The sequence below is a fragment of the Calonectris borealis genome, chromosome 1, assembly GCF_964195595.1.
Source record: "Calonectris borealis chromosome 1, bCalBor7.hap1.2, whole genome shotgun sequence".
Taxonomy (NCBI): domain Eukaryota; kingdom Metazoa; phylum Chordata; class Aves; order Procellariiformes; family Procellariidae; genus Calonectris; species Calonectris borealis.
The window spans coordinates 23,064,947-23,076,265 of NC_134312.1; the positions used below are offsets into that span (position 1 = coordinate 23,064,947).

Sequence of the window (11,319 nt, forward strand, 5' to 3'; positions counted from 1 at the left end):
CTTTCTATCATAATTTAAAAAGAAACACAATTATTACTATTTTTTTAATTTACAAGAAACAACTTTGTAACAATCTTAGCAATAGCTTTTTCAGATATGATCATTCTTGACCCAGAACCCTTTGCAGTTATGACACACTTTTTCCTGTCTGTCCTTTCCAAGATCAAGGATAAAAAGCCATTATTCTGCTTATGGGAATGGCATCATTTTCACAAAGATTAGAGACTTTTGCTTAGTCAATCATTGCTTAAGTTAGACCTATCTTTTTGGTGTTGTCAACTCCTACGTTTAATAATTCTATTGAAGTTCCACTAGATGAAATACAAATCTCTATTTATATGCACATTTTCCCAGTTCTTAAGGTTTCAGAGAAAAGTTTGAACGTAGGAAGCTAATGCAGTCCAAAAACTCAGGAGGCAGAAAGCACAGGATTTTAACAGCTTCATGCTACTTTCGTGACTTTTGACGGGGCATGGATTTTTAGTAGCTGATGTTTATAAACATGGTCACTAGTCATTTCCCTAGTATCCACAGAGTTTATCCTCTGTGGTTGCAGAGCAGTAATACTGGACAGACAAGCCATGCATGTGCGCAGCCTGCTCAGACCCTCCAGGGCTTTTGGGCTGAGGAGCACACTATTCAGCTATGGCTACTTAGCCTTCGGGATCAAATCTGCTTCAACAGCTGGAGGGCTGCTTGCGGGAGTCCAGTCTAGCAAACCACGCACGGAGCCAACTCGTATCCTATTTAGTAAACTCCAGTATCCAGTGCAGGAAGAACTCGCCCTGGGATCAACTGGTCCCCTTGAACTGGAGCCAGTCCCTGAACTTCCTAATGCTTTGGGCTCAGAGAGGGCTTACTGGCCGGGCACAGTACCACCCACAATCTGGAAAAAGTTCAGCTTGAGTGCAGTGTTCGGTCTAGTGAGTTCTCTTCATTCCTGGAGCCAGCTCAGGTCTAGCTGATGCAGAATGAAGGCATGACCCAAGCTGGTTGTACGTGGTGCCAGTCTTGTGTCTGCAGCAAACTCCCCATTTGCTGTAGGTCACCCATGTCCGTCAATATTCCATCCCCATCACCAGATAACAAGGTTTTGGTTGTCTGCAAAGTGTGATTTTATGCTTGTGGAAGCATTATATCTATACAAATAATTAGGTATACTTATTCTAAGTAATTCATTTGGGGTTAAGTGCAAAAAATACAGAGAAGACTCTTTTCCAATTTATTTTGTATAATTCAGTGCTCCAGCTTGCGAGGCAGTTACCCCTACATCATCAGAAGTTTGACAACTGGTTGGACACACTATACCAAACTTGGAGAGAATGCTGTACACAAGCAGATCCTTAAATTTGCTTCGTGTGACAATGATACCGGGTCTGGGTTTTCCCCATATTGTTCTAGGCTTCTATTTTTATTTCTTTCACGGCAGCACAAAACAAGTTTCTTTCCTTCACTGGGTCACATTCCTCCAGAACATGTGAAGATTCCCCATTACTTGTAAGTGTTAAGAGAAAAAAACAAAGAAAAAATGCAATTCATGCTCAAAACACAGATTGACACGTGGAGAACTTTACTGATTTTGGTAAGAAAGAAGGTAACATCCAGAAAACAAAATGGAAAGTCCACAGAATTTCTGCAACATATTTAGTACAGCCACAACTTTGAGCTCTTATCCACAGACCTCAGCACCCTTTCATGCACCCACTGACTCCTTCCATTACAGGAGACATGAACCTCCTTGTGGACAAATGTCCCCTTAATTTGTAAGGTCCTGAATTCCTGGGAAAAACAAGTAACAGCAGCAGAAGGGTGTATGTGAGCAAGCATTGAGGGGAAGGAGCGGAAAAGGGGTCAACACACAGAAAACCTAATCATCAAGGCAGGCAGCCCCTACTGCACCACGCATTGGCAAGTAAGATAGAAAAAGGGGACACACAGGAACCCGGCCCTGGGACATTTTCTAGTGCCCAATCATATAATCTGGGTTCCTCACAACTGCAGCAAATGACAACTCTTTTTACATTTCTCATAAATGTAGTGTAAGTGAATGAAAGTCATCACACGAATAACATGGATTTTTTTGCAAGGTTTAGTTTGTGAGCTTTGTCTTCTGGGTCTTCTCCAGGATCTTGCTCTTCTTTTTTAAAATACAACTTTTTTTTTTTTTTTAGTAAATAGAGCTACTTTTTATTGAGATATAGAATAATTTTGAAAAAAGCACACACAGCACCTATCCAATACCAGAAAATGGATCATAATAGCTATTGACAGTGCAGCAAGAGAACAACAGAAAAAGGCCACCCACAGTAAGCTTAAGTTAAGCAGCAAAGTAAACCCAGGAAGCGGTTCATTTATTTCTTCTTTATAAATGTTTTGTTACTTTATGCAAGTTCAACTTGGTGATTTCCACCCTCTAAGAGCTAGATTTAAGGCACAGAGTGTGAGTTTGTTTACTAAACCACACAAATCATGACATATGTGCATCAGAAGGAAACCATAAAGAAAAATGAGATGGCAGCAAGACAAAAGGTGGGAGGATGAATAATGGGCAGCTCTGAAACAACATGTTAATCGCCTCATTAGAGAAAAAAACCCTTGCTTGATGATGACAGGTTATTGTTTTGTAGAATTACATCCCGTCACTTGGATATTATTCCAACACACCATGCTGAGCACTGGAACCAATTGTGTTGGCTTTAGTACAATCACTGTTAATTATCTCAGATTAATTTACCACTATATCTAAATATAAAAGCACAGAATACCTCTTACATATGCAACATAATTATTCCATAGCCAACATAAAAATATGCACATACTTTTAAGCAGACACTAAAAAATACTATAAAATAATTGCTATCCATATGTTTATGTGAATACATCACCAGACTTCTTTCAATGTAACAACATGATCATAAAAATGCTGTATCAGTCTCTGAATCCACAAGCTATTTTTTTATTTTCTGATCTGCCTCTTATGTCTCCACAGTGACTTAAATATTCAAATAACTTTACAGAGGAGCAGTCACACTTTTCTAGGTGAAGTTATAGACAGTACAGCTTACGCCAGTGGGAGTGATGCATTTAAAATCATGCTTGTGAGAAAAACAGACAGAAGGTTGGAGTAATAAGCTGTTAGCTTCCTCGGCATGTGGAACCAACTCATGGATACTAAAATAATAATGTATTTTAGATAGCCTATAAGCCCAATGTCAGTATTTAAACAAGAAAATCTGTCAGCTGCCACTAAGACAGTACGCTGCTAATGACAAATGCATTCTATTCAGCATTTCATTAAAAAAGGCTGCAGGGCTTAGAAGCTACAGCTAGGAATACTAGTGGTTAATCTGGACATAAAGTTTAACATGAAAAATACCAGTGCTTTCAAATACATTACATAAACCTAAACAGACGAGATGTCACTTACATTCTTGTCCTTTTTCCTATTTCTCCCTCACCTCTCCTTCACATTTCCTGTTTCTTCTCTCTACAATGGTCAAAATATTAAATGGTAGCAATTTGTTCCCAGGTCACGCAGGGGAAGGTAGTCCCTTCCTGACTGTATACACAGAACTAAGATGCTGGATTTTTGGTACCAACTAGCTAATACGTTCTGAAATTGCAAACAGCTCCTTGGGAAGCTGTTTTGAAGCAACAAGACCCTAAGACTTTAAGGGCTCTGGAACAGGGACTGTGTCCCCTAGCCAACTGCAATCACAATCACGACCGACGGCAGGAGAGGAAAGCAGTTAGCTAGCCACTGCTGCATCGTGTGGTCAGGAAGGTGCATATTATAACCAATTATATTGAAGTAGGGATGGAGGAGACCCTCTGCAGAGATTTTTATTTTGCTAATGTATGCCTACAGCCACGCAGACAGCTATAATTCCATGATTCTTCCTATCTGCCACAACTGGCTCATCTCCTGTGCCTCATCGCTCTTCCATCTCGTGCCCCCTCCCTCTCTTAAAAAGATTTCATTAATTCCTCCTGAAAGAAAACCTGCACAATACGAAGTGGTCTTCCTCACTTCTTGAGCTTGCCGTTTCTTCACCCTTCCTACAACTCCTTCCACCACCCTCCTCATACGCATACAGATGTTTCTCATCTGCTCCCTAACTACTCCATGGACTTTGTGACAGCATCATACCTAAAGATCTCCATCTCAGCCATTCTCTTCCATCTCCACAAACACTTCATTCCTGATGCAATCTCCTTCATTAAAAGCATTCTTAGACACTTTCATTTTAAATAGGAACCTTGACCCCACTAATTACCACCCCACTTCCCTTTCCTTTCCAAAGTCAGTAACTACACGGTTCCAACAACTGAAAGATATGCAGGATGAAAGTGGACAAAGGAATGACGAGCAATCTGCATTCCATCCTTGTACTCCAACAAAACCACTCTCAACAAACTCTTTAGTGATATCTCCCTGGCCAGTGCTCAGAAACACTCTTCCGTCTTCCTTCATGTATCTTTCACAAAATTTCTTGAATTCTTGACCTCCCTTGGCTTTGTAGCTGCAAACCCCATTGTGTCTTCATTCCTAATAGCTATCCTCTGAGGATCTTTCTCACTCTGCAACATTTTTTGTTGCTTCACTTATTTTCATCCATTCATTCTAGCAATGCCACTGCAAAGATCCTCCTCCAAACCCATAACATTGATCATGCAACTCCTTTTATTTCGTTCTCCTCCCTATGGCAACCTCAAGGCCTTGTTTCTAAGTATCATTATTACATACCCTCACTCTTAAGAGATGTCCTGTCTCCGATTGGACTCTCATATCAGCCTTCATCTCTCACTCGGTTTTCAAACAAGTGTTAGAATAAGCTTAGAAGGGCTCATTGTAAATATCTGCAAAACTAATGAAAGGACTGAAAACTTTCCTTCTGAATGATGCATACCAAAACCAGACAATTGCTAACTGACCTTGGACAGCAGTATTTTAACGATATTGTTTGATATGTTCCAAATAAAATAGAACCATAAACATATGTAGGATGAAGTTCAGCCCCTGTACTTGCATTGGAAACAAAAGACCTAATCTGAAAGAGGAATAGCCCAAAGGGAGTCCACTGAAATCAACTGGCTCTACATGTGCTTGGGATTCTGCCGTTAGCCTGTAGAGATCTATACTGTCTCCAGTTTCCAGCTGTATTTACACACAGCAGGTGTGTGTTACTACTACTCTAAAAGCTTATCTCAGCATTTACTATTTAAACTAACATGTAATGTTACAGTGACACATATAATAACACCAGTAACCTGATCTCGTAGTTGAAATCATATACTTTGTATCACTACAGCTAAGTAAAAGGTTCCTTCAAAAAAACATTATCATTCCAAAGTCATCAAGTACAATCTTGGATGAAGGAATTTTTCCCTTTGTCAGTCATAGACAATTTATATCAGCTTTTAAAAAACCTCACATGCTACTGACTTGTCTCAGCACCTCCTTAGAGGTCCTCAATGTGAAAAGGACAGCATCAGCAATGTTATTTTCCAGTCTTGCAAGCTACTGCCCTCAAAACAGTCGTGAGTGACAATCTAACCAGAAGCACAGGACAGGGTGGACAGAGGAAAGAAGGGGTTAAACTTCAGGATTAAAGCCTTCCGCTTCTATTTTTCCACTTGTACTTCCTCAAAGCAAAATAGAAGCCTAAACACCACCCCACCTCCCCCCATTTTTACCCAAAATTAGCCAGGGCAAAAACTTAATGGATCTTAAGCATGCACTTAAAGTTCGCAGGATGGAGGGACCTGCTGAAGTGCTGCATTGTGTAAATGACTTAAGGCAGGCTTTGCTTTCCCGCTTTTCTTAGACTGAGGCCTGTGCCATTACACTCTGACTTAGCAGGCCTCTTTTAAAATATGTTATGTCACCCGAGCTGGTGTTAGGCATTGCATACTCTTAAAATTAAAAGAGACTAACTGCATGATGTAAGTACTATTGATGCCAACGGCCTCTGAGGAAACAGTGCAGGAGTTTCTGGTTGGGAAGAAGCTCTGGACTCACTTTGGTTCATCTTGCAAGGTCTGTTCTTTCCAAAGAAGGCAGAACACAGAGCTTGCAATATGCTAATTGGAAACAACCTGTTGGAGACATCAGAGACAGCGCTCTGCAGAAGGCTGTCTATACCTCCCAGTCAAATATAGGACTAAGTAGGTTGGAAGACAGCTTACAAAAGCTGGCATGAAAAGAGGTATATAGGCTTTAAAAAAAAAAAAAAAACAAAACAACCAGTAAACCAAAAATCTATCCACGTTACATAATTTGTGGTATAATAAAAAGTCTTTAAAAAAGGAAGAGATGAAGCGGCTCTTTCTCAAGCAAGCAGTAACGCCAGCTCCCCCAGGAAAAGGCAGGCAGGTACCAAACCACAGAGGACCTACCAGGGTAATACAGGAGGGAGGCACAGATGCTGCAGAGGTCCAGTTTATAAGCAATATCACCGGGATAGTCAAAAGACTCAAACACAGCCAGAATTATTATTTAAAAGGCAGAGTCTAAAAGGGACAAGAGTTCAAAATGCACTTTGACCTGAAACATGAATTGTCTCTTTTCTCTAGAACTGAAACAAAATGGTTGTAGATGAAGATTACCTTGTGAAAGTAAGCTGGCTTGCTTCTCATCTAAATGGCTATCAGCTTAAATGCTGCACTTAAAATGTTTTTAAAACTCACATTAGCAGGGATAGCACCTGGTCTGTAAAAGTCGACCAGCTCTTTGACTTCTGTGAGAGATAAATCCAACTTTGAGGGTGGACACTGTGAAAATGCATTTTTCAAGAAAACTTTAAATTTAACTGAGTTTTGGCTTCAGGAAGAGTAAAACAATTGTCTAATATAAAAAAACCTCAACTTGATAAGCAAAGCTATAGCACAAAAAGAAAACAACTCCAAAAGAAACAGTTGTGCGTGTAATATTTGATATTTGCTAATACACAAACAACCCCTGAAAAAAATTAACCAAAACGTACTGTTGAAGACTCTGTTGATCTGTTAAATGTAATTAAACTACCATACACACACCACACTTCCACAGGGCTTTAATTTTTTTTCCTAAATTTAAAAAAAAATCAGATCTGACAGCAGCAAATGACAGAACATCCACCAGCTTGAATGGCCACAGGAAAGAGCCCAGGTAAAAGGAAGCCCTCCACAGAGTTAAAACACAAAGAGTAACGGAAGATGTACTGCAAGGGCGAAGGACTTGAGGGAAAGACCTCACAGTTCTCTCTGTGGTTCACGTAGATGCTGAAGTGCAACTCTGCTTGGCAGTGTGGCCGAGTTCTTCTGAGGATTTCCAAGAAGGACTGTTCTTTATGATGTGTCGTTAAAAAAGTGAGAAAAGCAGCAGAGCTCTTTATGCTAAGGAAGGTTTCCTTTTAATACATATTCCACATCTAAATAAAAACCAACAAAAACATACCGGAAAGCACTGTGCTTGATATAGATACCTCTCGAGAAGTGAATCTGTTTTAAACCAATAATATCTATCTCCATAGCACATTTGATGCATCTGCACATAAAAACTAACCTAAACATGAATTCTATTAGACTTATAAAATGTCAATAAATTGGGCCAAAACACAGCCTCCTGACAGAAACTCTTCTCTTGATTTTGAGCTGCAAGCAAAAAAGGGCAAGCAGAAGTTAGCTTAAATGCAAATATTTACAATATGTTTCTTACTACCAGTTATCACTTCAGCTGCACAAGTCTATCGGACGTGACTGATAATTTACTGTAAAAAAGGAAAGGGTAGGACTAGAGAAGAGTTTCACCGAGGTAGAAAAAGATTTGTGACAACTTTGTTCCTGTTTTAAAGCCAGTGTTTGGAGTTCAGGACCTTGGCTTCTGTTCAGCAAAGCACTTAAGAATTTGTTTAATTCCAGTGGTTTCTGTAAGACTTAAATATGTTTTTAGATATTTTACTGAATAGGAGTACAATTATTCACAAAAGCAACATAGCATATTACTCAAGGGAATGATTGTGTCTCGTGGGTCTCCTGGGTAAAGCACATGCACACAGAGGGGAAAAAAATCAATTTCAATAGACACTAAAAATAGCTGGCTTTTGTGAGAGAGATGTGAACCTTTTCCTCACATTCAAGCTTCTCTTTGGGTTTATAGTTCATCGATGTTAACAAGGCTATTAATATAGAGCAATATTTTATTGCTGTATTCTGTTCTTAAATGTATATTACCGAGTAAACCTTTCCCACAGTATCTTCCAGTCTCATTTTATATCCCCGTTCCTAGGCTTCTCCATTGATAACATACTAGGATTTCCTTGGCTTTGCAGACAGAAAAGAAGTAAGTACAATAAATTAACTAATACTAAATTTTGTTTAAAAAAACAAAGCACCAGCTATGCTGCAAGTGAACCACCACATGTTTTCATTTCCTTCGCAATTTCTCAAAAGTCTTGACATCTCATTACAAAATTCAGCAGAGTAGGTCTTCCCCTTAAAACTATGTCAGCATAAATAGTGGAAATAACCAGAAATGCAGGTTCAATTGGAACACAACAATAGTTACTCTCCTACTGTATATCCAGCTCCTAGTTTGTAAAATAAAAGGGGAGAAAGTAAACTAAGATTTTATAGTCTAAATACACTAGGTCCTTGTGAAGCTATTCACATCAGATAAGTCACAGGACTGTAGGCTTAACTACAATGGCAGGTACCCACAGTCACACAGTATTTGCCTAGATTTCCCTGGTGCCAGCATAAGCCTGAAATAATAAAAAAGAGAAGAATTCAGAGATACCTCACACTAGTCCTGAGTGTTTCTGCTGATTGTTGGAGGTTTTTTAAATGCGTATTCCTAGTCTACATGTAATTGGGGCGTTTCACAGACCTAGAGAAAGAAGCAACAAATACGAAACTCCATAAATGTTCTCTGGTATCTGACTGAAGAGAAAAAAGCGAGTGACTATTGCACAAGTTTAGTCCATGGCAAAAAAAGTTAAGTTCTAAAGAAATCTTTTTTGTGTAGTGCATTTATTTAAAGGCCCATTACAGATTGTTTTTACATAATTCCACTTACCCAGCTTACAAAAGAAACACGATTCTTTTTCAGAACCCCCTTAAACATCACTATTATTTCCAAAAATTGATTCAAAGCTTTTATAAGCATAGTTAAGCGTGCATCAAATACGAAAATAATAGCCCAATCTGCAGTGGGAGCTCCTGAAAGTGCAAACCTGAAACAGTAATTATCAGAAAAAGGGAAACGTTTTATGCCAAGATGTGATAAACCCTTACGCAACCCCAAGGCGCCGAAGCCCTCGGGCGGCCACCCGCCCTCACTTGCGATGCCGCCCGCAACGGCCGGGTGAAGCCCCCCTCCCTCTGCCAGCCCGCCCTGCCCGACCCCTGCCCGACCCCTGCCCTGCCGACACGGCCCCGCTCCAGGGGCTTCTTCCATTGTTTCCGAGGACAGGACTCGCCCCGCCAAACCCCCGCCTGCGAGGTGCACCCCGTCACCGCCCGGGGCCGGGGCCGGAGCAGGCAGGGCCGCGGCCCGCCGGTGAGCCCTCCCGGGCCGGCAGCAGGCAGAGCTCCCACAGCCGCGCCCCGCCGCTGCCTCCCCGTCCTCCCCGCTCGGGCACGCCATGACGGTGCAAGATTCTCGGCTTCGGGGCAATTTTCACTCCGGCGCGAGCAGCGACAACCGACGAGCGGCCCCGCGGCGGCCGACTGGCGTAACCGGCAGCGGTGCGGCCAGCGGGCCCGGCGGGCAGCCGGCGGCACCCTCGCAACAACCCCGCGAGGCGGGGGGCGGCTGAGCGGCCGGCGCGGCGGCCTGAGGGGGGCAGCGGCGGGAAGGCCGGCAGGGGCCGCCCCCGGCGGCGGGCCCGGTTGCCCGGGTTACGGCGAGGCATGCCCCGGCCCCGCGGGGCGGCCGGCCGGCGGGGAGAGCTCCCGCGCCGCGCCGCGCCGCGCCGCGCCGCGCCCCCGGCTGCCCAGCGGCCACGCCCCCGCCCCGGCACGCTCGGGGCCGGCCCCGCTGCCGCCGCGCCAGCATCCCCCCGCCCGCCCCGCTCGGCGCACGCGACCCCCGGCGGCCGCACGGCCGCGCGGGCCGCCCGCCGCCCCGGCACTGTCTGCCCCGCGGGGCGGCGCCGGGGCTGAGCCCCGCGGCCGGGCGGCAGCACCTGCCGGCTCCCGGCCCCTCGCTCGCCGCCCCGCACCTACCAGACGGAGCCGTAGGCGCCGGAGCCGACGGGGGTGAGGTTCTGGTAGCGCTGGGGCACCTCCCACACCGTCTTGTTCAGCTCCTGCCGGTAGAAGCCGCCGCGCTCGGACATCTTCCCGGAGCCGCCGCCGGCAGCAGCAGCGGCAGCCGGCCCTCAGCTGGGGCGGGGAGCGAGGCGGGTACGGCCGGCGCCGGCGGGGAGGAGGGACCGGGAGGGGAAGGGGAGGGGAAGGCGGGAGGCCGAGGGGGTGGGGGCAGCGTCCGCGGCCGGGGGGAGCCCGGGCGGGGGCGAGGGGCGCCCGGCGCACAGGCCCAGGAGCCGCGGGGCGGCCCCCGGTGTCCTCCCGCGGGGCCGCCCGGGGTGTGTGGGGGGTGTGGCGAAGCGCCGAGCCCGCCCCGGGGCGGCCGGCATCGCTGCTGGGCGGTGGCGGGCCGGAGCGGCGGCTGCCAGCGCATCGGCCGCCCCTGCCGGAACGTGCGGGAAGGGGCCGGCACCGCGGCCCGGTGCTCCCCGCGGGGGAGGCGGGGCGGGCGGGCCCGCTCACCTAGCCCTGCACCTAGCATCCCTCAGGGTCCTTAAAGCCTTGCTGACACCTTTCTTACTTCGCCGCGGCCGCCTGACGCTCCCTCTCGGCCCGCCAGACCCTCCTCGCTCGGGTTGCAGCGACAGAGGCGGTGACCCTGCAGCGGGCTCTGAGCCGGGGCATCGCCCACGGACCCGCGGGGCCAGCCGCGGCCCTCGCTCACGGCCAGAGCTCCGGCCAGATCTCTTGGATTTACTGCGGATCCCCTGGTACCTACAGTATCCCCTTAAAGCATTAACTCCTGCATGCATTCAATCATCTGAACACCTCTGCTTTCATCAAGGAAGACTCGATTCGTTTACTGCTTTTTTTTTTTTTCTTTTTTCAAAATGTGCTTTATACAATACCTCAATGACTCGTGGAATCATTGCAGCACTACTGCAATATTACCAGTACATTTTGTTATGTATTATTTCCTTCCATAGCTTCTTGTGCTTCCCTGAGCACCTCTAAATAACTTGTATGTAGCCTGCTTGCATAGATTCAGTGTATTGAGATTGTTCCGCACCTGCCTTTGAATCAGTG

General features: G+C 45.4%; 1 protein-coding gene across 1 annotated transcript in view; it reads right to left on the reverse strand.

Annotated features, from left to right (window-relative positions):
* Window positions 1-10,558, reverse strand: part of MAPK11 (mitogen-activated protein kinase 11) — a 34,129-nt gene extending 23,571 nt beyond the window's left edge. The window contains exon 1 of the mRNA XM_075146622.1: window positions 10,210-10,558. Coding sequence (XP_075002723.1) covers window positions 10,210-10,322 — 113 coding nt within the window. The 5' untranslated portion in view covers window positions 10,323-10,558. The remainder of the gene's footprint in view (window positions 1-10,209) is intronic.
* Window positions 10,559-11,319: the final 761 nt, after the last annotated feature.